The sequence below is a fragment of the Talpa occidentalis genome, unplaced genomic scaffold (genome assembly GCF_014898055.3).
Source record: "Talpa occidentalis isolate TD23 unplaced genomic scaffold, MPIMG_talOcc4v2.1 talOcc4.12, whole genome shotgun sequence".
Classification (NCBI taxonomy): domain Eukaryota; kingdom Metazoa; phylum Chordata; class Mammalia; order Eulipotyphla; family Talpidae; genus Talpa; species Talpa occidentalis.
Window position 1 is genome coordinate 37,866,541 of NW_023601212.1, and position 27,394 is coordinate 37,893,934.

General features: G+C 38.0%; 1 protein-coding gene across 8 annotated transcripts in view; it reads right to left on the reverse strand.

Moving 5' to 3' along the window:
- Positions 1–5,490: 5,490 nt before the first annotated feature.
- CEP126 (centrosomal protein 126) overlaps positions 5,491–27,394 on the reverse strand; it is a 92,778-nt gene continuing 70,874 nt past the window's right edge. For 5 of the 8 annotated variants that reach the window (XM_054693255.1, XM_054693254.1, XM_054693257.1 and 2 more), the window contains 5 exons: positions 26,552–26,627; positions 22,610–22,819; positions 19,091–19,155; positions 15,956–16,025; positions 6,036–6,068 (listed from right to left, as the gene is read on the reverse strand). In XM_054693255.1, the coding sequence (XP_054549230.1) occupies positions 15,960–16,025; positions 19,091–19,155; positions 22,610–22,819; positions 26,552–26,627 (417 nt within the window). In that variant the 3' untranslated portion in view covers positions 6,036–6,068; positions 15,956–15,959. Of the gene's footprint in view, positions 5,563–5,776; positions 6,069–10,736; positions 10,781–15,955; positions 16,026–19,090; positions 19,156–22,609; positions 22,820–26,551; positions 26,628–27,394 lie in introns of those variants that run through there. The other 3 variants (XM_037505727.2, XM_037505726.2, XM_054693253.1) reach the window with 3 other exon arrangements.

The window sequence follows — 27,394 nt, forward strand, 5'->3', positions numbered from 1 at the left end:
GGTGCTCCACCCGTAAGTCTGATTGGACCACTTTTCAATCCTGTGGTTAATTGGACAATTTAGCACCAATCAGCTCATAGCTTGCACCTGATTGGTCCATTCCACAATCCAGGAAGTAGGCTGTTACATAAAAGGGCTCTGAGGTGCAACTGCCACAACAGCCTTATGGTGGAGCAGCAGAGTGAAAAGAATACCATTGCTGCTTCTGGATCCCACCACTGAGGCGGCTGGATTCTGGTAACACATTCCAGTTCTGGGAGGTAGTGCTCTTCTTTTCATTTTCAGAAAGAATATTCAGTTGACTAACTCAGAAGGCTTTTTGGAAATCAGCATGTCATCCACTTCATGTATTCACAGCTTGTGAAACCAGCACAGTTTACACTGATTTCCAAGCACCTGCACATTTGTGTCTCCTCTATCAGGAAACAAAGTCATCTTAAGAATTAGGGGTACTAAAAGCTTTATTACAAGAATGACATTTTACCTGCTATAGAAGGAGCTGAGAAAATGAAGGTTAGGAGGAAGAACTGAGGGACCTGAGTGCTTGCAGCAGGGGATCAAAATCTAGCCTGCAAGAATGAACAATGCTAGTGGACTAGAGTAAGTCAGTATTGAGGCTACTGCAGTATTGAGGCACTGCAGTGGGTGGGCAAGTCGAAGCCTGCGGGGGAAATCCCATAACCTGAGCCTAGATGTGAAGGTAATATGAGAGGTAGCCTGACGGGAGAAACCTGCTGGTGTGGTGCTATCTCTGTGGGGCTGCAGCCCAATGCCTGATGGTGGGCTGGGGACTGCAGCAGCCCCCACAGTTGGGAGGAGCCTGGGTAGTGGAGAAAAATGAGGCAAGCTGGGCCCTGCTGGGGACCTCTGTGCCTGCCAGTCCTTGTGACTAATCAGGGTGACCTCAGAACAAAGCTCTGGTCACATCCGCCTTTCTCTTTTGGCCACTTTTTTTTAAGATTTATTTATTCATGCATACAAGAACCGGGGTACAGGCCAGATGCGCGGGAGGGTGAGAGGATTCACCAGAGACAGAGTGGGGAACAGAACAGGCATCCTGACAGAAATACACTGCTGAGGGGAGCAGCGGGCGAGACAGGAGAGGCCTGCCGCGCCATGTGGGATTCTCACTGGCCGGCCGGAATTGAACCCGCGTTGTAGAGGCTGCGGACAGCTTCACAGCACTGCTCTCAACCGCCTGCACCACGAGGGGAGGCCCTCTTTTGGCCACTTCTAATCTGAAAGTGTGGATCCTAGCCTTAGCTAATTTTACAAAGGTTATGTCATGCTCATGATGTAGCTTGAGAATGTTTTTGCCACATAAATAGTACTTAATATTTAACAATTAAGACAGGCCTGCCACAGACCTATTAAGTTAGAAAATGTGTTTTACCAAGATCCTGAGGTCAGTGGGAAGTTCATTCAGATACTGCAAATGAGAAGCAAAACAAAATTTGCTCCTGAATATTTCACAAATCTCCTTGAATATGCTTGAAGATCTCTAATAAGTTAAACATTTATGTGGTACTGGTGTTCTGTTGATGGGTGGGACTAAGGGAAATTCAGAAAAACAAGGTCCAAAGAATCTGTCCATGTATTTTCAGTACTGTCCATGGGAGGGCGCCCAGGCTGACTGCTTCACTGCACTCTCCATTGGTGTAGGCTACGTTTTGATTCTCCAGCTCTTGTCTTGTTGGACTCGACCTTCCTTGTTCTCATTTTTGCTTCTCGACCAGTGTTTCTCAACCTTGGCTGCTCATTGGAATTCTTTGGGGTAGTTTTAAAAATCCAAATGCCAAGCTGCACCCTCGTGTAACCCAGACATGGATGTTTTTTTAAAGATCTCCACGTGTCTCCCAAGGTTATGTTTCAGATCCTCATTTTTATAACTGTTGTCCGTGGACCAGGGCACAGGTTCCAGCTGGGTCCTGCCACAGACCTATTAAATTAGAAAACATGTTTTACCAAGACCCTGAGTGGGAAGTTCACCAAAGTTTGAGAAGTGCTGTCCCCACCATTACACCTCTCTTCTTGCTAAAAGGCCCCAACTTCTTTATATGCTTTGAAAGTATAAAATCTTATATTTTCTACCACTCTGGTCGATTCACCCACCTTCATCCTAGAAAGTCCCCACCTATGAAGATTCTATCACCTAGCTTATTTTCTCTTTACATTTGGTCCATCAGTATCCTGGTGCCTCAGCATCTTGGCCTCCTCTTCTTACCCAATCTTAACCTCTTAAAGACTATGAATATGATCACATGAATATGACATGTCCTCAGATGGCTTTTTACCTCCTTCCCTACTCATGCCCTTGTCCCATCAATAATAGTAATTCAGTCTATTGCCTCAAGCAACCACTCTTCCAGATGAACAAAGTTTTGTGATGAACAGTCACCTTTTAAGTTGATGACCATACACCTCAAATTTCTCTATTACCATTCATTTTAAAGGTCTGTGAGACAACTTTCCTGCATCTCTCTCTCTTACCAAGTCACCTGTTCAACCTCTATTTTCTTACTCAATTGATGGGTTAACGTATTTAACAGCATGTAAAAGCTGTCAGAGAGAACATCATCATATTTGGACAGTGGTTCCATGGAAGGCCAACTTCTGTCTTTGTATTTGAGCCTAATTGCTTTCCAAGGGTACTGCTCCTATAGATGTCTTCTTGAGTCATTCTGAACTGCATGCATTTATGCTCCTGTTCTAGAGTCTGAATCCTTCTATGAGAGGATTCGGCTTTCAAGCTTCATCCTCTCTTTTCCTCTCTGCTCCACATCTAAGCAAGCCCATGAGCCAGAGTGCCTTTGCCTCTGGTTCCAGCAGGAGATTCAGCCTGAGCAGGGTACCCTCAGTCCAGCCCACCCCCTAACCATGACAAACACCCCCCAACAAACCAGTCTCCTTTCCTAGTTTGATCAAGCCACTATGCTATCTCATACCTGCTGGAGAAGCTTGGCCTGCTTTCTCCAGAGACCTCAATTATGTACCAAGTATACTTTTCGTACCCTCCGGGTATGTGTGTAGCAATCAGCAGTCTCCACAGATGAATCAAATGTTGAGTGGAAGTCCATCTGCTGCTAAAGATTGGTTAAAACACTTTAACACCTTCTACCTTAAAAAAATGTGCTTGCTAGAATTTCAGTTAGACTGTTTCAACAGGGCCTCAAAATAACATGGCTTACACATGACAGATGTTTATTTCATGCTCACATAAATATCCAAGCTTATGACCCTGCTCTTCAGCTCCACCACCACCTTGGATTAAGCCACATCTGCCCTGCACACTGTTATGCCTCTAGTCTGCCTTCCAGCCAGCATGGAGAGGGAAGTGGTAGAAAGGGCACAGGCCTCCTGTGCATACAGCTCAAGACTTAGTCACATAACTGTTTTTAGCAGCAAAAGAGGTGGGTGACATTGGTGTTATGATGAAGGCCAGGTACCTGTAAAACAAACTACTAAATAAGAAAGGGAGGATTCAACATTAGAACTGGTAGTCTTTGTTCCTCAAACCTTCTCTTAACTTTACATTCCTGTGGTAAGAAGTCCCCAAATCTATGAATATGTTAAGTTACATGGGAAGGGCAGTTAAGGTTGCTGATAAAATTAAATTTGCTTATCAACTGACTTTCAGATATAGATCTAGGATAATGCAGGAAGACCCAATGTAACAGTAAGTCACCTTAAAAGTGAATCACCTTAAAAGTAAGTCACCTTAAAAGTAAGTCACCTTAAAAATAAGTCACCTTAAAAGTGGCAGATGGGGGCAGAAGAGGAGGTCAAGGGGATGCAACATTAAGACTTGACCCACCCTTGCTGGTTTGAAGATGGAGGAAGTGTAACAGGGTGGTCCCAGGAAAGGGGGAGGTTCCCTGCCCCACCCAAGGGAGGGTGGAGCTGAGCAGGAAGAGGAGAAGCTGGAGAAGAGACTGAGGAAGGAAGCAGGATGGAGCCAGGAGACCTGGAGGAGGCGCATGGAGCCTAGAGACATGTAAAGAAACTGCGCTTGTCTTTTGGTCATGGGTGACACAGATGTGGGTGAGACCTGTGGGGAGGTGACAATGGCAGCTTTTATCTTGATGTTGATTTTGCTCTTTTCCTTCCGGGCTTGTCCGGTTGTTTGTGACCCTTTTCTGTGGGTCCCCACTGGAAGATGCTTTAGACTTGTAGCAGGCTTTGGGGCCTTGTTCTGGGCCAATCCCATTTGGATGGACTTTTACCCATGAGGGGATGGGTAACTCTGGATGCTTCATTTAGAAACTAGACTCTTTGCCTTACCTGTATTGTTTCCTAGTTTTATTAAAGTTCCTTCCCATTAAAGTCTTATATGTTTTGTGTTGATGCGGCGGATGGCAGAACCCATTTAGAATAGGCAGGTTTGCGGGGTTTGGGCTGACCCCCTCTTCCTGTCCTATAACAGAAGGAGGCCATGAGCCAAGGAATGCAGGTGGTCTATAGAAGCCCAAAAGACAAGGAAATGGATGCTCTCCTGGAGCTTTGAGAAGGAAACAGCTCTTCTGATACCTAGATTTTAGTTGAGTGACATCAGTGTCAGACTTCTCAGCTCCAGAATTATAAGATAAAGAAAATTGTGTTAAACCATTAACTTTGTGGTAATTAGTTTTTCTTTTGTTGGTATCCCTAACTCATAGAGCAGTACCTAAAATATAGAAATGGCTTGATATATTGAATAAATGAATATTTTTGCCTTGATCCATTATTTTGATTTGACACTATTTGCCAGATTTTAACTCTTGGGGGCACAGAAATGAATGACAATCTCTGCCATACAGAAAATACGAGGGTTATTATTTGTACAGAGGAGGTAGGAGAGTGGACTACAAGGAAGAATTGGAGACAGTTCATCCTAAGCAGAATTTAGAAGCAGTTTTAAAAGTTTATCAGGTAGGTGTAAGCAGAGTGAGAAGGAAGGGCCTCAAGTGATAGTGTGTGTCCTGGCAGAGAGGCCATGAACTAGCAGGTTGTATTTGGGAGAACTATGGAGTAAATGGTGGTAGGAAAGGTAGTAGTGAATATGATGCAAGGTAAGCAGGGGACCTCAGAAAACGAAACATTTACATACCATATACCATGTGTAGGGTGCAAATTTTCTCTAGTAGCTGAAGCAGAAGCTGTGAAAGCTTTTAAAATGGTATAGATATAAAAGATTTTCATTCTGGCCTTTTCACTCACACTTTAGAAGGGGCATTCTAGCAATCCTATTGGTACCAGAAGTGAAAAATTCAGCTTGAAATAGGTTAGATGAGAGGCGATGAGGGTGACTTAGAAATAGTTGAGGGAGAATGAATGAATGGCTGTGACTATCATAATCCTATGAAAAATTTAACATAATACATCTTTTGGTTTGGCTTCTGTACTTTAAAAAGTAACTTCTAATATATAAATGTGGTTTTCCCAGTAGAATTTTTATTGAGAAAAGGTTACACTGATCAGGCAATTCAAGTAACCCAATAAGGGTTGCAGTTTATTTTTCCTACTTACCATTCAGTTCCTTGTGAACTTTGCTAGTGTGGTTAGTTCTTTAGAGACCACTTGCACCTGGATAAAGTGATCAAGCAAAACTACATGTAGACCACTTACATGAGATATTATTAACTATAAACTGTTTACACCACTGTGAAAAAATTTAGAAGAATTTATTAGGAATTTCAGCAAAACGAAACTTCACAACTATAGCTAATACATAATTTGAATAAAAAATCCTTTTTTTTGTTTAAATATAATGATTTATTTCCAATAACATGCTCATTAAAAACAATGAAATAATTCCATTCATTAAAAATGCATTTATCAATAAAAATACATAATAAAGTATAATTTGTAGCATAAATGTAAACCAGTCAATTTATATGTTATCCATATTATGATTAACTTTCTTGTATGGTTATAGTGTTTTAAATCATTAACAAAATGCGGAATTATATAATATATTTACAGATAATTCTTAAAAATAATGATTCAATAGTTACTGTTATACTTCATCAGTATTTTCTCTGCAGTCTGTATCCAACATCAGGAGATAGACTGGTCCTTTGTTGGCTGCTCTGGAACATAATTTCAGGATATTCTTTTATAGTATACTCATAGACTTTAATCTTATAGATTTTAATTTAGATATAAATTAAATATTAGATATTTTACTATAAAATGTTAGATTTTTACTATAAAATATTAGATATTTTACTAAGACTAAACTCAAAATTCCAGTTCTCAAATGCAACAGATACATCAATTTCAACATAACCAAGAATTAGTTTATGTAAGGGCATCATGCTAATTATAATTCACAGCCCTTACTCTTTGCTATTGGTAAATGTGCTTAAGAAGTGCGTTTTATCAGAACCTGCTATGTAAATAATCAAAACTTAATAATTTTATTTCCTACAGGAAGCACATGGAACTCAAATATCGAATAGGTAGTTTAACCATATATATTGGGCAAAAAACCTCAGTTGTTTGGGAAGATTATTGTTAAAAATTCATTACTTTTATTTTAGAAAGCAAATAACATGCCATAAAACAAAAATTCTGCTCTAAGACATAGTTTTTACATTGAAAAATTGTAACTAAGCAGGGCCTCCCTGGTGGTTCAAGGGGTTAAGTTTCAGCACGATCAAGCTATCGCCAGTTACTGCAGCATGAGTTCCATCCCTGGCCAGGGAGCTACCCACATGGCGCAGCAGACCTCTCCTGTCTCACCTGCTGCTCCCCTCAGCAGTGTATTTCAGTGGATCTGCTCCCCACTCTGTCTCTGGTGAATCTTCTCAAACCTCCCTGCTCCCTGCACCTCTGGCCTACACCCCAGTTCTTGTATGCATAAATAAATAAAATAAATCTTAAAAAAAATTGTAACTAAGCAATGGCAGGTATCTGGAGGGTGTCCTATAGTAACCCTGCCACACTCTTGTGTGCTTTTGTCTCCTGTCACATGAAAGCTACTTGAAGACAGGAAAGCATTTTCCTTCTTCTACTCCCAGCCCTAGCAGAATGCCTTCTACCTGGTAAGTACTAAGGCAAGGTCTGTTCAATGAACAAAAAAAGACCAAAAGGATAACTTCTACAAAAAACAGCAACAAAATTCATGCGTGAGGTGGGAGGTAGATGAATGTATAAAGTTCACATAGGTCATAAGTTTTCTAGGGAGAGAGATAACTTCTGGAAATTAAGACTCAATTTTCAAATCTTAAATGAATGTCCTTTCACTTTTTGGTTTTGAAGTAAAATGGATTTATTATGTAATTAATGGTGTAAGGCTGAAAAAACCTACTTCTTGAATCAGCTATATAATACATATAAATTATAAAGTTAGACATATGACTTTATACATTCAAAACAAGATTCTTTTAAGTTCATGTGAGTATGAAAACAGTGGCACTCAAATAGTAAACAAAATAAAACAATAATAGAAACTTAGGTGCAACATCTATGAAACAACAAATACTCCCATATGTGCCCATATGTGGAGTGATGGAAACCTTTAAGAAAACTCCCTACTAATTTGAATGAGGCTAGCAATTGTCCTAGTGCATATACAATACAGTTTTGGAGGTTACTTGTGTCATATATATAATGTATAGGCATATGATTATATATTGTCTTTCTAAAATTTACATACCAAATCATTTTATTTATTTGAAATGCAGGAGATGCAAGAACATATTATGAAAGCTTTTAAAAGACAAAAATATATCTAAAGCCCAACTATTTTATTCCCAGCAGAGCACTAAGCTGCTATTTATTCTTGTTTTGAAAGAACTCCAGAAGTTTGGACTTCTATTTTCTGGACTCAAAATAGATTATAAGCAGCTAAACAGACTGGAAGGCAAGATATAGTTTGAAGTAAGCCCAAGTGATAAAAAGAGAACAGGGGATAAAGACATAATCTGAAACTTTGCATCTATCATAAATGCTAACCTGAATGTAATAATGAAAAAACAATAGGAAAATCCAGATCACAGGACATTTATCAAAACAACAAGACAACTGGCCTGGACTCTTCAAGAGTGTCAATGTGTACAAAAGACGGAAAAAGAACAAAAAGACTTTTACCAGGGCCTCCCTGGTGGTGCAAGGGGTTAAGCACCACAGTATGGGGCAGTCTGCAGCCTCCGCAGCACACGTTTGAACCCTGGGCAGCCAGGGGGAAATCCACATGGCGAGGCAGACCTCTCCTGTGTGGCTCGCTGCTCCCCTCAGCAGTGTATTTTGGTCAGTCTGCCTGTTCTGTTCCCTGCTCTGTCTCTGGTGGATCCTCTCACCCCACCCCCCGCCCCCACATCTCTGGCCTGTGCCCCAGCTCTTGTATGCATGTATAGACAGATATTTAAAAAAAAAGTTTTTCCAGATTTACACAGCAACCAAATGCAATGTAAATTCCTGAGTTCGATCCTGTATCAAGGAAATAAAATAGACACAGAGGATATTTTTCTCCCAGACAACTGGGAGAGTCTATAACAGATGTTCTATTAATATGAGACTGCTTGGAACTAACCCCACAGCCAGAGGTAAGCTGAAGGCCCCCACAAGCCAGGCCCCACCTGACAGGGAGTTGGAGCCCAGAGGGGGATCCAGCAATTTGAAGCCCAGAGAGCAATCCATTCACTCCACCTCCAGGGCAGTCTGTGGGACCTCAAGACACACCTTGGGAATCAAACAAACACAGCAGGAGGAGATATTCTGTGACAGCGACCATTAACATATTCATAGTATCACTGCCCTACTGGACTTCTGGCATAACAGTATTTGACTCGATTGGACCACCAGTTTCCAACATCCCAGAAAGAGTACACCAAAGAGATGCTAGCCAGTACCAGCGACACAGTGTCCCAATGCATAGGACAAATTAGAAAACAAGCAGCAGGGAGAAGAAAAACTACAAGCAACCAAGCAAGTCCTCAGGGAAAAGACATACCACAAAAAGAAAATCACCCATCAGATTGCAACATCAGTGACTTGGAAGAACTCCTGAACCTTCCAGAAAGAGAGTTTAAAATTGCCATGATTAAAAAACTGACAGAAGTCATAAAGGAAAACAACGATAAGGGAAAAATAATCAACAATCAGAAGATGAAATTGAGTCCCTAAAGAGGGAAGTGAAAGAAATGCAGGAGATCAAAGGATTAATGGAGGAGCTAAAGGACTCTGGGAAAAGCAGTGATAGCAGAATAGATGAAATGGAAGAATGAATAAGTACTCTCAAAGACACAGAAATAAAAAGAACCAAAACAGAAAAGGAAAGAGAAGTACGAAGGAAAAAGACTGAAGAAAGACTTCGGGAACTATCTGACTCCATAGGAAAGGAAATATAAGAGTTATAGGAATCCCAGAAGGAGAGGAGAGAGACAGGAACAGAGAAAATATTCAAGGAAATAATTGAAGAGAACTTCCCAAACATGAAGAAGGAGCTGAAAATAGACATACAAGAAGCAAAAAGAACACCAAACTTCCATGATGAAAGGAAAAATACAGCAAGACACATAATAGTAAAGCTAGCAAGAATCCAAGACAAGGAAAAAATAATGAAGCTGACAAGAGGGAAGAAAGAGATAACATACAAAGGAAAACCAATCAGACTGACATCAGACTTCTCTGAAGAAACACTACGGGCAAGGAGAGAGTGGAGGGACACAGTCAACATGTAAGGGGGAGAGGATGTCCTGAGCTAATTCCATGCAGGCTTTTTGGACTCCACCCCGTCTCCAGACCAAAGCCATCAAGACATTGGGAAAGACAAATCCCGTCACCACCAAAGGGAAGGTGGCTGGGACCTGAGGGTGGAGTTAAGCAGCCAGGTTTGGTATAAAAACCAAACACGTGGGCCTTGGGGGGCTCGCTCTCCCGCTCGCCTCCTAGCTTCATGGCTCCCGGCTTGCGGCCAGCTCTCAGAGTGCCATTTGGGATTCCAAATCAGTGGATAGGGTAGGATGCATTTAAAACTTTGTCTCCCACTTTTCTCCCTGAGTTGTACATTTCCTCATTTGCCCTTCCCTTGTAAATAAACCTTTTATTAACCTTTCGTGTGTGCCTGAGGTAGAGTATTGATAAGTCCTTTTAAGCACACGGGTGAGGACCACAGTCAGGCAACCCGTTTTGTATTGGGGCTGCCCTATAACAAACAGACTCCATGACAACAAATACCAACCAAGAATACTCTATCCTGCAAAGCTGTCCTTCCTCTATGAAGAAAGAATAAGGACCTTCCCAGACAAACAGAAACTCCGAAATTTCATCAAGATTAAACCCCTACTCCAAAAAATACTATATGGAATCCTAAAGCCAGAACCAACAGAGGGATGAATAAGAGTGAAACAAGACCACAAAAAAATTATTAAAAAAATAAATAAAACCAGAGAAAAGACAAACAAAATGGCATATACAGACACTAACATATCAATATTAACTCAGTGTAAATGGACTAAACTCTTCAATAAAAAGACACAGAGTCGCAGGCTGGATTAAGAAACAAAACCCAACCTTTTGCTCTCTCCAGGAGACTCACTTAACTACAAAAGATAAAAATAGACTGAAAGTAAAAGGATGGAAAACAATCTTACAAGCAAATGGACCAAAAAAGAAGGCAGGAACAGCTATATTTATATCAGATAAAAAAGATTTCAAACTCAAAAAGGTAAAAAGAGACCCAGACAGTCAATACATTATAATCAAGGGGACAATACTTCAAGAATAAATAACACTCATTAACATATACTCACCAAATGAAGGAGCACCAAAATATATCAGACAGCTATTATCATCTCTGAAAACAAACATCAGAGAAAACACATATGTAGTAGGAGACTTCAACACACCACTATCAACAATGGATAGATCAACAAGACAAAAAATAAGTAAGGACATTAAAGCTCTAAATAAGGATCTAGACCTCATGGGCTTAACAGACATCTATAGAACACTAAAGCCAAAAAATCTGAGTAGACATTTTTCTCAAGCGCACATGGATCATTCTCCAGTATCGATCACATACTGGGACAGAAGACAAACAACAACAGATACACCAAGATTGAAATCATACCAACTATCTTCGCTGACCATGAAGGCATCAAACTAGAAATAAACCATAAAAAGAAGGCAAGGAACGCTCCTACCTCATGGAGATTGAAACCCACACTACTGGCAGACCACTGGACTAATGAGGAGATCAAAGAAGAAATTAAAAAAATACTTTGAGTTGAATGACAAGGAGGACACCAATTTCCTAAATGTATGGGATGCAGCAAAAGCAGTATATAGCAATACAGGTTCACAGCAACTAACAAGAAAGAACTTAAAGAAACAACCTAATCTCACAGCTCAAAGTACTAGAAAAAGAACAACAAAACTCTAAATCCAGTAGAAGAAAAGAAAGAGTAAAAATCCAAGCAGAAATAAATGAAATCGAAAATAAAAAAAAAAAATCCAAAAGATCAATGAAACCAAAAGTTGGTTCTTCGAAAAAATAAATAGACAAACCTCTAGCCAGGCTCACAAAGGAAAAATAGGAGAAAGCACAAATAAATAGGATCACAAATGAAAGAGGAGAAATCACAACAGACACAGCAGAAATAAAAAGAATAATCAGAAACTACTATGAACAATTATATGCAAACAAGTACAACAATCTAGAAGAGATGGACAAATTCCTACAACTCTACAATCACCCAAAGCTAGATAAAGAAGAAATAGAACACCTAAACAGACCAGTTACAAGCAGCGAAAATGAAATGGTAATCAAAAACCTCCCCATAAACAAAATCCCAGGACCTGATGGATTTATAAATGAATTCTACCAAGCATTCAGAAACAAATTAGTGCCTATCCTTCACAAACTCTTTCAAAAATTGTGAAGGAAGGGATAATACCAAACACGTTCTATGAAGCCAACATTACACCAATACCAAAACCGAACAAGGACAACACAAAAAAGGAAAACGACAGGCCAATCTCTCTAATGAACACAGATGCAAAAATCCTCAATAAAATTTTAGCTATCAGAATCCAACAATGTATCCATAAGATAATTCACCACGACCAAGTAGGATTTATTCCAGGAACACAAGGATGGTTCAACATCCGAAAATCAATCAATGTGATCCGACACACCAACAAAAAGAAATATAAAAACCATATAATATCAATAGATGCTGAGAAAGCCTTTGACAAAGTACAACACCCATTTATGATAAAGCCCTTTGAAATTCTCGGGATACAAGGAACATACCTCAACATCATAAAGGCCACATATGACAAGCCCATAGCCAGTATCATTCTCAATGGTGAAAAGCTGAAAGCATTTCCATTAAGACCTGGAACAAGACAAGGATGTCCACTCTCACCACTTCTTTTCAATATAATACTGGAAGTCCTAGCCAGAGCAATAACACAAGAGAAAGACATACAAGAAGTCCAAATAGGCAAGGAAGAAATCAAACTATCACTATTTGCAGATGATATGATAATATACATAGGGAACCCCAAAAACTCTGCAGAAAAACTAACCTAATCAATCAGTTTAGTAAAGTGGCAGGATACAAAATCAACACACAAAAATCAGTAGCCTTCTATACACAAACAATAAATCTGAAGACAAAATCAAGAAAACCATCCCTTTTATTATTGAAACAAAAAGAATCAAATACTTGGGAATAAACCTAACAAGAGAGGTAAAGGACCTATACAAAGAAAACTATAAAACTCTGTTAAAAGAAATAGAAGACACAAGACACAAAGAAATGGAAAGACATCCCCTGCTCATGGATTGGAAGAATTAACATGATCAAAATGGCCATCCTACCAAAAGCAATTTACAGATTCAATGCTATTCCAATAAAAATTTCAATGACATTCTTCAAAGAAATTCAATAAATATTGATGAAATTCATTTGGAGCCACCAAAAAACCCCAAATAGCCAAAACTCTCCTGAAAGAAAAGAAGGGAATGGAGGCATCACACTCCCAGATTTCAAACTGTACTACAAGCCATAATAATCAAACCTGAATGGTATTGGAACAAGAACAGACACATGGACCAATGGAACTGAATACAAAATCCAGAAATAAACCCATAGATTTATAGTCAACTAATCTTTGACAAAGGAGCAAAGAATATGCAATGGAGCAAAGAAAGTTTGTTCAATAAATGGTGCTGGGAAACTGGGTTGCCACATGCAAAAAAAATGAAGCTTGACTACTACCTCACACCATGCACAAAAACCAACTCAAAACGGATTAAAGAAAGAGACATAAGACCTGAAACCATAAAATATATAGAAGGAAATACAGGCGAAACACTACATGACATGCACCTCAAAAATGTCTTTACAGATACATCACCCAAAGCAGTGATAGTGTAGCTGGGACTACATCAAGTTAAAGAGCATTTGCACAGCAAAACAATAACCAAAACAAAGAGAAATCCCACCTACTGGGAGAAAATTTTTGCATACAACACTGATAAAGGACTGATTGCAAAAATCTACAAATAGCTGATGAGACTCAACAAAAACAAAGAAAATAATCCAGTCAAAAAATGGACAGAAGAGTTAAAAAGAAACTTCTCCGAAGAGGAAATGCAAATGGCCAACAGGCATATGAAAAAATGTTCAACATCACCAAATCAGGGAAATGCAAATCAAAATCACAATGAGATACCATCTTACACCAGTGAGAATGGCACATATTAAAAAAAAAAAAAAAACTAGCAACAACAAATGTTGGGGTGGTTGTGGAGAAAAAGGAACTCTCCTGCACTGCTGGTGGGAGTGCAAACTGGTGCAACCACTATGGAAAGCTGTATGGAGATACTCAACCTACTAAAGATAGAGCTTCCATGTGATCCAGCAATTCCACTCCTAGGTATTTACCCAAAGGACACAGAAACATTAATTCAAAAGGGCATCTGCACCCTTATGCTTATAGCAGCACTATTTACAATAGCTAAGCTATGGAAACAACTCAAATGCCCCAAAATAGATGACTGGATCAAGAAGATGTGGTATATATACACAATGGAGTATTACTCAGCAATCAAAAAGGATAAACTCATGTAATATCCAGCAGCATGGATGGAGCTAAAAGGGATCATGCTCAGCGAAATAAGCCAGAAAGAGAAAGAAAAATACTGGATGGTCTAACTCATAGCAGGAATTTAGAAACCTAAATAAGGGACCAGGAAAAAGACTAATCATAATAAAGAAAAAATCAAAATCAACAAGCAACTATAAACCAGAGACACACTACGTTGGAAATGGGAGGAAAGGAATGATTATGGTCAAAATAAGGGGGGCAGAACGGTATGGGGAATATAACCAAAATGAAAATGCATACATTGTGCAAAAATGAAAAATGATGTAAGAATTATATAAAATATATTAATAAAAATATTAAATTTCATGGGTGTAACAATGGTATGTGCTTAAGTAGGAGATTGTTCTTAGCTGAGTATGTATGCTAAAGTGTTTAGGAGGGAAGTATTATCATGTCTGTAGTTAACTTTCAAACAATTCAAAAATGTGTGTGTGTGCACATGTGTCTTTATTCCTTCGCTTTACTTAACCTTCCATCCCTCCTTCCCTCCATCCTTCCATCCATTCCTTCCTATTCCTTCATTCCATCTGTCCACCCATCTATCCATTCATCCACTCACCCACCTATTCACCCATCCATCTATTTGATAAAGCAGCATGTGACCAATTGATAAATCCAAATGAAGAGTAAAATAACACAGAATAAAAATAACCCACAAAATGGCAAACAAATCCCCAAATCTCCATGCAAGATATGGCACTTCTGTTGGGGTAAGTCTGATGACAATTGTTTAAACAGGACTTATTAATCATGTGATTTTATGCCATTTTCTCTGAAAATAAATGCAAGGTTTCTGACAAAATTAGTGATGCTAAAATAGGGGGGAGTAGTATGTTTGGAGGTAAAGAGACAGAAAAGATTAATGATTGCCAACACTCACAAAGAATGAAAAATAATGTAAGATAATATTTCAAACCTACCCCTAATCCACATCATTAACTTTTTAGCTATTAGTCAGATACTCTAGCAATATAAAGACAGAGGATACCAATATGCCAGACAGAGTAATTTGCTGATTAGATAACTTTTTTCCCCTGCAGGGTAGTATTTACTATTCATGCCCGGTTAGTTGTCTGAGGTTACATACTGTTTTCAAGTAGAGCTGAAATATATGCAAGAGGGATCTCAGTTGGGTATTATCTCACTGAAGTGAAATAAGAATCATAATTGCTGTAACCAACAAATCATTATATTCAAAATTCAGACATAGAGAAATTACCACCGTAAAAATTACTCAAATAGCTGAACTGGCAGACATGAAAAATTGAAGGATAAAACCAAACAAGCATGTAAAAAAGAGTTTCCATGAAAAAAAAAAAACAGCAGGAGCCACACTGTTGCCAAAAAAGCTGGATCTGAAAATCACAGTATAACAATGCCACATCAGAACACTGACTTCAAGAACCATGTTCCCAGAGGTAAATAATAAGCTTCGAGAGGTAAGGACAGCTGCTTTCTAAGTATTATTCACTACTGTACAGAGTGTAGCAAAGAGCTGAAACATGGGTAAGAAATGTTTTATATCATTTACGTAAAAGTAAATCATAATTAAGACACTTGCAGGGTCTTCCCTTTCTCTAGTCAGGATTTCAGAACTGAGGACATGTGATGAAAACACACGAGCAAGCACCTAGTGAATTCTCTAATAGGATTTTCTTTGTTGAACACCTCAGCTAAGGATTGTGAGAGGCTGGGAAGTAGCTTAGTTTGAGGAAGTTTCCATCTCATAGACCTAATTTCTGTGATTTCCTTATCTGACCTTGGATTAGTTACTTAGGCTGAAGGTTTCTGAACATAATGACTGTTTCTTTATATCTATATGTCTGTCTGTCTGTCTCTGTCTACTTACCTAGCTAACTTCCTCCTCTCTCCCTTTCTCTCTCTTCCTCTCCCCTAGAATTCAGTGCCCAAATGAAAACCTAAGTAAGGGACCAGGAAAAAGGCTAATTATAATTATATAAAGTAAAAATCAAAATCAACAAGCAACTATAAACCAGAGACACACTACGGTGGGGTGGTAGTGGGGTGGGGGGAGAAGGGAGTAGGATCAAAACAAGGGAGGTGGGAATTGTATGGGGACTATAACTAAGATGAAAATGCATACATTGTGCAAAAATGAAAAATGATGTAAAAAATATATAAAATAAAAGAAAAAAAGAAAAAAATTCAAGGTAGTACTGTCTAGTTTTGAACTCTAAAGACAGGGAGGGATATGAGCAAGGATGGAATCATTGCCCATGTGAGTTTCCTACCATTTTCAAATTAAGGCACATATCTAAGACTCTTTGAAGAATGGGGCACTGACACCTGCTTCTGCTTCTATGATTGAAATATTATGGATGTAAAAATTGTTGAGTTTTTTTAATGATAGGATATTTGCTTGATTCTAACAAAATACCTTATTTTTGAAAGTTGGTTAGGGAGAAAAGCTCTCTAAAAATGAGTTTGAAGAAAAATTAATGTCAATACACAAAAAAGGAAAACTATAGGCCAATCTCCCTAATGAACACTGATGCAAAAATCCTCAATAAAATTTTAGCTATCAGAATCCAACAATGTATCCATAAGATAATTCACCACGACCAAGTTGGATTCATTCCAGGGGCACAAGGATGGTTTAACATCCGAAAATCAATCAACGTTATCCAACACATCAACAAAAAGAAATATAAAAACCATATGATAATATCAATAGATGCTGAGAAAGCTTTCGACAAAGTGCAACACCCATTCATGATCAAAGCCCTTGAAATTCTTGGGATACAAGGAACATACCTCAACATCATAAAGGCCATCTATGACAAGCCAACAGCCAGTATCATTCTCAATGGTGAAAAGCTGAAAGCAATTCCATTAAGATCTGGAACAGGACAAGGATGTCCACTCTCACCACTGCTTTTCAATATAATACTGGAAGTCCTAGCCAGAGCAATAAGACAAGAGAAAGACATCCAAGGAATCCAAATAGGAAAAGAAGAAGTCAAACTATCACTATTTGCAGATGATATGATAATATACATAGAGAACCCCAAAATCTCCACAGAAAAACTAATTCAACTCATCAGTCAGTTCAGTAAAGTGGCAGGATACAAAATCAACACGCAAAAGTCAGTAGCCTTCCTATACACAAACAATAAATCTGAAGAAGAAGAAATCAAAAAAACCACCCCTTTTATTATTGAAACAAAAAAAATCAAATATTTGGGAATAAATCTAACAAAAGAGGTAAAGGACCTATACAAAGAAAACTATAAAACACTGTTAAAAGAAATAGAAGAAGACACAAAGAAATGGAAAGACATCCCCTGCTCATGGATTGGAAGAATAAACATTATTAAAATGGCCATCCTACCAAAAGCAATATACAGATTCAATGCTATTCCAATCAAAATCTCAATGGCATTCTTCAAAGAAATAGAACAATTATTGATGAAATTCATATGGAATCACCAAAAACCCCAAATAGCCAAAGCTCTACTGAAAAAAAAAGAAGGAAATGGAGGCATCAAACTCCCAGACTTCAAACTATACTACAAAGCCATAATCATCAAAACTGCATGGTATTGGAACAAGAACAGACATACAGACCAATGGAATCGAATAGAAAATCCAGAAATAAACCCACAGATTTATGGTCAACTAATCTTTGACAAAGGAGCAAAGACTATGCATTGGAGCAAAGAAAGTTTGTTCAATAAATGGTGCTGGGAAAACTGGGTCGCTACATGCAAAAGAATGAAGCTTGACCACTACCTCACACCATACACAAAAATCAACTCAAAATGGATTAAAGAACTAGACATAAGACCTGAAACCATAAAATACATAGAAGGAAATATAGGTGAAACACTACGGGATTTGCACATCAAAGACATCTTTACAGACACATCACCCAAAGCAGTGATAGTGAAGACAAAGATAAACAGCTGGGACTACATCAAATTAAAGAGCTTCTGCACAGCAAAAGAGACAATAACAAAAACAAAGAGAAACCCCACCAACTGGGAGAACATTTTTGCACCCAACACTAATGATAAAGGACTGATCACAAAAATCTGCAAAGAGCTGATGAGACTCAGCAACAACAAAGAAAATAATCCAGTCAAAAAATGGGCAGAAGAGCTAAAAAGAAACTTCTCTGAAGAGGAAATGCAAATGGCCAACAGACATATGAAAAAATGTTCAACATCACTTGCAATCAGGGAAATGCAAATCAAAACTACCATGAGATACCATCTCACACCAGTGAGAATGGCACATATTAAAAAAACTAGCAACAACAAATGTTGGCGACGTTGTGGAGAAAAAGGAACTCTTCTGCACTGTTGGTGGGAGTGCAAACTGGTCCAACCACTATGGAGAGCTGTGTGGAGATTTCTGGACCTACTAAACATAGAGCTTCCATATGATCCAGCAATTCCACTCCTAGGTATTTACCCAAAGGACACAGAAACATCAATTCCAAAGAGCACCTGCACCCCTATGTTTATAGCAGCACTGTTTACAATAGCTAAGCTTTGGAAACAACCCAAATGCCCAAAAGTAGATGACTGGATCAAGAAGATGTGGTACATATATACCATGGAATATTACTCAGCATTCAAAAAAGATAAACACATGCAATTTGCAGCAACATGGATGGCGCTGGAAGGGATCATGCTCAGCGAAATAAGCCAAAAAGAAAAAGAAAAATACCGGATGGTCTCACTCATAGCAGGAATCTAGAAAACTTAAATAAGGGACCAGGAAAATGAATATAAGAAAGTGAAAATCAAAATCAACAAAAAACTATGAACCAGAGACACTTTTTGGGGGGGTGTGGGGCGGGAGGGGAAGGATTGGGGTCAGAATGGGGCGTTTGCAATTGTATGGGGGAATATAAAAATAAAATTTAAGATTAAAAAAAAATTAATGTCAATACATGATTCTTATACATAATAAAATTTCCTAAAATCAGGAAAAAAAATCTTCTTTAAACACTTACCAGAAGTGGTATTATTTGTAAGGCATTTTTGATGGAAGGATTTTTGCAAATGGTTTCTTGTACATCTGAAATAATTATATAATGATACAAAATAATTTAGTTATATATTTTGAAAGGGAATGACTAAAGAATCAATTATTAAATTCTGATGTGTCAAAACATCCAAAATTGAGTAAGAGACTTTCTCATTGACCCCAGAAAGTCATTATACTTATAGGAGGTTAAAAACTGGAAGCTGGGCCTCCCAGGTGGCACGCTGGGTTGAGCGCAGTGCTGTGAAGCTGTCCAGTCTCTGCAATGAGGTTCGTTCCCCAGAAGGCCAGGGAGAACCCCACATGTCGCAGCAGACCTCTCCTGCCTCGCCTGCTGCTCCCCTCAGCACTGTCTTCGGTCCTTGTGCTTGTTCTGCTCCCCCCTCTGTCTCTGGTGAATCCTCTCACCCTCCTGAGCCTCTGGCCTATACCCAAGCTCTTGTATAAAAATAAATAAAATCTTTAAATTTTTTAAAAAAAAATCCCCAAAACTGGAAGCTATTTCGTTAAAAAACAATTGCATAAAACTTAAGTTTGATAAAAAGGAATTCCCAGTATTTAATTATATAATATAATAATCTTTATTCAAATGTTAGGTTTTTTCCTTTTCTTCTGTTTTTTAAACCAAAAAATGAACTTCATTCTTGGAGCATCTCAGGAAAGAAGACATGTTTATTTAGCTGCTGAGGCACAAAAAATTGAGTGATTTGATCAATTCTTGCGTTTTAATTTTTCTGGCTTTTGTCTATAAAATAGCAAGCATCAGAGAAAAAGAAAAATATTCAGGCAGAATCTTTTATATGAAATAACTGATCACGTGGCAATATCTAACAGAAAAAAGATAAACTGTGTAATTTTATATCCTAAATTTATAGCCTTGGTTCTGTGTTGCTTTGTGGTTGCAGCCTCTTGCTCTTAATAGTATAGTACTTTTATTTCATTTTTTGTTTGTGTATTATTACTTTTAAATTTTAATTTTGAAAGTAACACACATAGAGTATATAAAACATATGTATATTTTAATTAATAAGAACAAGCAGTAAGATATTTGAACATTTTTACTCCTTTGAAAGTCTCCCCAGGCTCCCCGCTGCCCTGCAGAAGGCATGCCTCCTTGCCAGGTAACTCACTGTGCTATTCCTTTGTAACCTGAACACATGTATACATCTCCCAAATAATACTTAATACTGTCTAGGTTAGCCTGTTTCTGAACTTTGCATAAAGGAAATTGGATTGTCTTTGTCTTATTCAGTTCAAAATTACATGTAATTTAGTTCATCCATGATGATTTATGAAGCTACAGTTTGTTCTCCTGTGTCTTCCACCACCAGAATAAACTGTGTCTGTAAAATTTTAATTCCTGGCTTTTATAAACAATCATGTCTCCTGATATATACATGCCGGGTTTTCTCCACAGTATGCTTCCAGGGTATGAGTCTGCTGGGTGGCAGGATATTTTCATGTTTAACGGGGGCGGCGGCTAGCTATTTCCTAAGGAGGCAACTCCCACCCACATTATGTGAGAAATCCTACCGCTGCTCTTCTTACCAACACTTAGCATTGCCAGACATTCAAGCTTCTGATGAGTAGGTAACTCCACCCCTTTGTGTGAGTAGGTAACTCCATCCCATTGCATTTTCCAATACTAACGAAGTTGAATATCATTGTTTATCAGTATTTACATTCCCTTTGTTGTGTATTCCTATTCAAGTGTCCTCTCCCTTCCCATTTTTCTACGAGTTGTCTTTTTTTCTTCTTGATTTATAGTTTGTTCTATATTTTGAACAATAGTACGTACATACTATGGAAAAATAGTATGTACTTCTATTGAAAATAGTTTGTACTATAACTATTTTTCCCTACTTTGGACCTGTCTTTTCATTCTTTCAATGAGTTTGGTTATGCAGAAGTTTGTAAGCTTAAAAAGTCAAGTTTATTAATGTTCTCCTGTATTATGTTCCTTGTGATTGACTTAAGAAATCCTGCCTAGGGCCTCCCCTGGTGGCGCAGGCAGTTGAGCGCCCACTGTGAAGCTGTCCTCAGCCTCTGTAGCGCTGGTTCAATCCTAGTCAGGTGAGGGTCCCACACGGTGCAGCAGACCTCTCCTGTGGCTCTGCTGTCATGTCCGCTGCTCCCCTCAGTAGTGTATTTCGTCAGTCTGCCTATTCTGTCTCTGTCTCAGGTGAATCCTCTCACCCTCCCGCACATCTGGCCTGTACCCCAGTTCTTGTATAAATAAGTAAATAATCTTTAAATAATAATAAAAAAAGAAATCCTGCCTTACCCAAAAGTTAGAAAATATTTTCTTATATTTTCTCATAAAAAGTTTTATATATTTTCTTTCACATTAAATCTTTCATTACTTTGGAACCAATTTCTCAGAATGGTATTTTGTAGCACCCATTATGGAGTGATGAAAATCTCATCTGAAAATGACTCCAGAAGTTCTCTGCAGCTCTTCTTTCAATGTGCTAGCTGGGATCCAGGAACAGCTTTGCAGCCCAGGTGAGAGAAGCTATACCTAACTCGAACTTCCTGTGAGCTCAGTAGCTCCTTCTCCTCGCAAGAAGGCCTGCCCTTTCTCACACATTTTTCTACAACTCTTGTATGTTTCTCCCTGCCCCTCTCCCCTAATTTTTTGTTTTCTATCTTTGTGTTTCATTTCAAAACATTTTTATTATCCTACTCTCAAAGTTCACTGATTGTTTCCTTGATTCACTTGAGTCCACTGGTGAGCCATAGGAGACATTTTTCATTTTGTTCTGATGTCTCACATCTCTGAACGGCCCTTTCTATAGTTACCATCTTACTGAAATTCTCCGTTCTTTGTAGATGTTGCCTACCGGTCCCATGTTCTCTACCTACCTTTTTCACTATAACCTTTGCCCTATTAGTTACAGTTACTTAAATAAAACCATATAAACTTTTAGACTGTAAGACCAATTACTGATTACCAGGAGGGAAGGGAATGAGAGAATTGGGGAAAGGGACCAATGGTATGGTGAAGGACAGATTTGCACTTGTACCAGTGAACTTAATGTAACACAAACACATGTTGATTCTCAACAATGAACACTTGAAAACTTATATAATGTTATGATGCGTTGTGACTTCATTTAAAAAATTCCTTATATTCTTACCAGCTCATTACTACATTTAATATTTTTAAAGTACTTAATCCAGAATTTATTTATTTTTGATGGGTGGTCACAAAAGATACCTACCCTGTCTCACAATGCTAAAATGGAAGTCGATTCATAAGTTCCTAGAAGACAGTTTAGCCTGCCACAGAAATTGGCACCATCATAAATGATATAAATATAGTACACATAAAATAGTATGGTCTATTCAAATATATTCTGAATGGTTTTGTCCTTGGTAGGTGATATTCTGGATAAATTTTGTATTCTATTTTTAAATTTTAAATTAAAATGGTCTAAATACAAAATATGGCATTTTTCACAAAAAGATGCTCTTCCATACTTACAGTATAAACTTTCATTGAGACGATTAAGGGACTGTAGAATCTTTTGTTCTTCATCTGATAGTGCACAGATGGTGAACTGCTGAGTCTTATTCAAAGCCATATCTGGTTTCTGTAGCTGCTTGCTATTTATGACAGTCAGAATTTCATCTTCAGGCACTGAAGCTTTTACTAGGTTTTCAGCCATCAAAAACTCAGAAGTACTATCTGAAACTGCAGAAACATATTAATTGTTCTTTCATCCTCACTTGTCTTAGTTGACATTTCTGTATCTATTCACTTCACAAACAGAAGAAAGCCAGGATATATTTTTTTAAGTTTGCATTTTATATATTAGGATCAATATGGAGCATTTTTCTATTCCTGATATATATAAAAATGGGATATTCAAAATCGTGGCAGTGAGGTATTAAAAATTCCTAGAGTGTTACCTGAACTAAAGACAGCATACATTGTGTAGATTATTTATTTTGTGTTCTGTTATTCAGAGAGGATTAAGTAGATTGCCTTTCCAATAACAGTTAAGATGAGTTACAAACAAGAGAGTAAGAGAAAAGGAACTTAAAGATTAGAAAATTAGATGATCAGCTGAACAGAACTCAAGCCTAGAACCAGACCCAATTAGACAGAAGAATGGAACAGATGATCAAAGGCTAGAGAGAAGGGAAAGAGGACTGAATAAATTAGTTGCTAACAAAATAACCAATTTGGAGTTCACTTTACACCATTCAATTAAGTTCCAAAGGGTCTCCCCTGGTGGTGCAGGCAGTTGAGCACCACGCTGTGCAGCTGTCTGCAGCTTCTGCAGCGCTGATTCTATCCCAGCCGGCAAGGGTCCCACATGGCGTGGCAGACCTCTCCCGTCGCACCCGCTGCTCTCCTTAGCAGTGTATTTCGTCAGTCTGCCTGTTGTGTTCCCCGCTCTGTCTCTGGTGAATCCTCTCACCCTCCTGTGTATCTGGCCTGTACCCGGTTCTTATATAAATAAATAATTAATTAAAAAATCTTAAAAAAAAAATAAGTTCCAAAAAATTTAAAGAATTAAATGTAATAATCAAACTAGTAAAGCAACCTAGAGGAAAAGAAATAAATATATCTAAATTCTATATTTAGAAGGTTCTTTGAGCTTTAAAATAATGGAGATATCACTAAAAGACTAAAAAAAATATTTATTTAAGACCAGTCTTTAAATTTCTGAAGGGCAAGATTTCTGTATCTTCTGTTTGTTATTATATAGCCAATATCTAGGTGCAGGCAGAAAATTAACTGTCAATAATCATTCATTAAAATAAAAACCATAGGAACATATCAATAGATGTTGAGAAAGCATTCAACAAAGTCCAACATCCATTTATGATGAAGGCCCTTGAAATTCTTGGGATAGAAGGAACATACCTCAACATCATAAAGGCCATATATGACAAACCCACTGCCAACATTATTTTCAATGGAAAAAAGCCGAAAGCCTTTCCTTTAAGATCAGGAACGAGACAAGGATGTCCTCTCTCACCACTGCTTTTCAATATAATACTGGAGGTCCTACCCAGGGCAATAAAACAAGAGAAAGACATACAAGGAATCCAAATAGGGAAAGTAGAAGTAAAACTATCACTATTTGCAGACAATATGATAAAAACTCCACAAAAAAAACTACTCAAAATAATCAACCAGTTCAGTAAAGTAGCAGGATACAAAATCAACATGCAAAAATCAGTAGCCTTCCTACACACAAACAATCAATCTGAAGAAGAAGAAATCAGGAAAACCATCCCTTTTATAATTGAAACAAAAAAAAATCAAATACTTGGGAATAAACCTAACAAAAGAGGTGAAAGACCTATACAAAGAAAATTATAAAACACTGTTAAAAGAAATAGAAGAAGACACAAAGAAATGGAAAGACATCCCCTGCTCATGGAGTGGAAGAATTAACATTATTAAAATGTCTATCCTACCAAAAGCAATATACAGATTCAGTGCTATTCCAATAAAAATCTCAATGACATTCTTCAAAAAATAGAACAAATACTGGTAAAATTCATATGGAACCACAAAAAACCAGGAATAGTCAAAGCCCTACTGTTGAAAACAAAGGAGAAGGATGTATCACACTTCTAAACTTCAAGCTATACTACAAAGCCATAATAATTAAAAGTTTGGTATTGGAACAAAAACAGACACACAGACCAATGGAACCAATAGAAAGCCCAGAAATTAAACCACATTTACATGAACAACTGATTTTGACAAAGGAGCAAAGAATATGCAATGGAACATGGGCAGTTTGTTCAATAAATGGTGCTGGGAAAACTGGACCACCATATGCAAAAAAATGAAACTAGACCAATACCTCTCATAGTGCACAAAAATCAACTCAAAATGGATACGAGCTGGATATAATTCTCCTACATTGCTGGTGGGAGTGCAAACTGGTCCAACCACTATGGAAAGCTGTCTGGAGGTTCCTCAGTCTATTAAAAATGGAGCTCCCATACGACCCGGCAATTCCACTACTAGGGATCTACCCAAAGGACACAAAAATATTGATTCAAAAGAACACCTGTACACCTATGTTTATTGCAGCACTATTTACAATAGATAAAACCTGGAAACAACCCAAATGCCCAAAAATAGATGACTGGATCAAGAATATATGGCATATATACACAATGGAATATTATTCAGCAATCAAAAAAGATAAACTCATGCCATTTGCAGCAACGTAGATGGAGCTAGAAGGAATTTTGCCCAGTGAAATAAGTCTGAAGGAAAAGAAAAATATCACTTGTAGGAGGTTTCACTTGTAGGAGGAATATAGGGGAAACAATTAAGACATCAGGGGAAAAAAAATAATAACAACATAAAACACAACACAATGAAACAAAATCAAACAGAATATAAATCAGAGACATCCTGCAGGGGAGGGGGAGGGAGAGGGATTGGAGGGAGGGAAGGAGGGGCAACACAGGGGAGTGAGGTGATGGTGCACAGGTGAATTGTTAGAGGAAATTCTATGGAGACTATACCTGAGAGCAGGCGGTTGGGGAAAGCAAATATTGTTTAAAAGAGAACAGTGATGTAAAATATATATAAATAAATAAACAACAACAACAAAAAATACTATTAGGCATAGTAGTAATAAAATGTCAAAACTACTAAAATACCATTTCTTTGCCTGTCATATAAATATTACAAGTTGAGTCTACTTCAAGTTGGTGTACACCACTAGAATGATTTTGTTTTTTGTGGGTTTTTTTTTTTTTTTTTTTGGTATTTAAAGAGCAGGTTTATTAGAAAAGGGATAGGATAGTAAAAGTTGCTTAGACACAAGGGGGCAGGAAGAGCTGCCCCAAAAGAGACAGGTTTGCTAAGAGAGGCCTGAATGGTCGCAGGTGGGTGGCCTTGAGGAAAGCTGCCTCCGCTGAAGGAGGTCAGTAAAGAGAAGCCCCGGCATGTGCAGGTCATGGGAAGGCAGGAGGCTGCTGCCCTACAGAGGGAGAGAGTTGGTGAAAAGAGGCACCTGCATAGTCACAGGAGGGCAGTGGAAGTGCTGCCTAGAATGATTTTGAATAAAATTTTCAGGAAAATGCTTTAGGAATACCAACTCATGTTTCCTTTGATCCATTATTCATTTTTACCCAGAAACATTTACTGGGCAATTATATGCCAGCTACTATAATTTTAATTCTGGGAATCTGTCCTATGGAAATAACTGAAATGTCAGGAATAATTTTGATATAGAAAGATGTTCAATATGTTATTATTTCAAATAAAGGTAATAACCTACATGGCAACAACCTACATGTACTGGGTGAGGAGAGTGCTGGTTCTGATTGGTGGTCTAACAGTCATGTAATATCTAAGGATTTGGGGAAATAAGTAAAAGAAAAATAAAGAAATCACAGGGAACAGAGCTCAGAAGAAAATGTTTAAATTAAAACATACCTTCTTCAGTATTAGAAATACTCCTTGTAATTTGTTTTGGCTCACTTGAACTTAGCCAGACACTTTGTCCAAAATTCTATAAAAATAGAATATTAAATCAGAACATAACTCATTTAAAATTCATGACATATACATTGATTTTTGAAACTTTTATACACTTGTATATATTTTCAACTATCATTACTCATGTCATTTATGTATTTTCTATATTTTAGAGGAAATATAAAGAATTGCAGGAATTAAGTCCTTCCCATGGAAACTGGATACTTTAAAAAAATGTTGATTTTGAAAAACTTTGTAGGTTGTAGTGATGTTTTGGGGTATTTGGAAGAGGGAAGTAGGTTGGGTTGGCAACCTACAAAAGTGCTAATTAAAGGAAACATGAAAAACCTTAAGGTTTATAATCTTGGAGGTTTATCATTATATGGTGAACCACAACTTCTGGTCCAAAACCTTTGATTATGGCTAATGCCAAGGACAGTAAGTATCTTAGATGACAAAACTACAAACAGAAAGAGCTGCCTCAGTGTTGCACAGAAGTGGGAAACAGGAAATCCCAGGGCACTGGAAGTTGGCACACGTACTCAGCGCTCTCCGTGGGATCCAGCTCTCCTTCTCTGGGTTCGGGTATACTTTGTCTCTTCACGCCCATTCTGTTCCACTTTAAGAAGTAAACTATGGTTTCTCTCAAACTACATGGCTCTAACTAGCCTTTGTACTGGTCTGAAGTGGAATGGATGTGGTGTTTGAGGCCCCTCTCCATCATCCTGGCTAAACTCTAGAGAGGCTTAAGGCACCTTGGACTGAGACCATGATGCCAAGTGCAATTCTACTTTTTTTCTG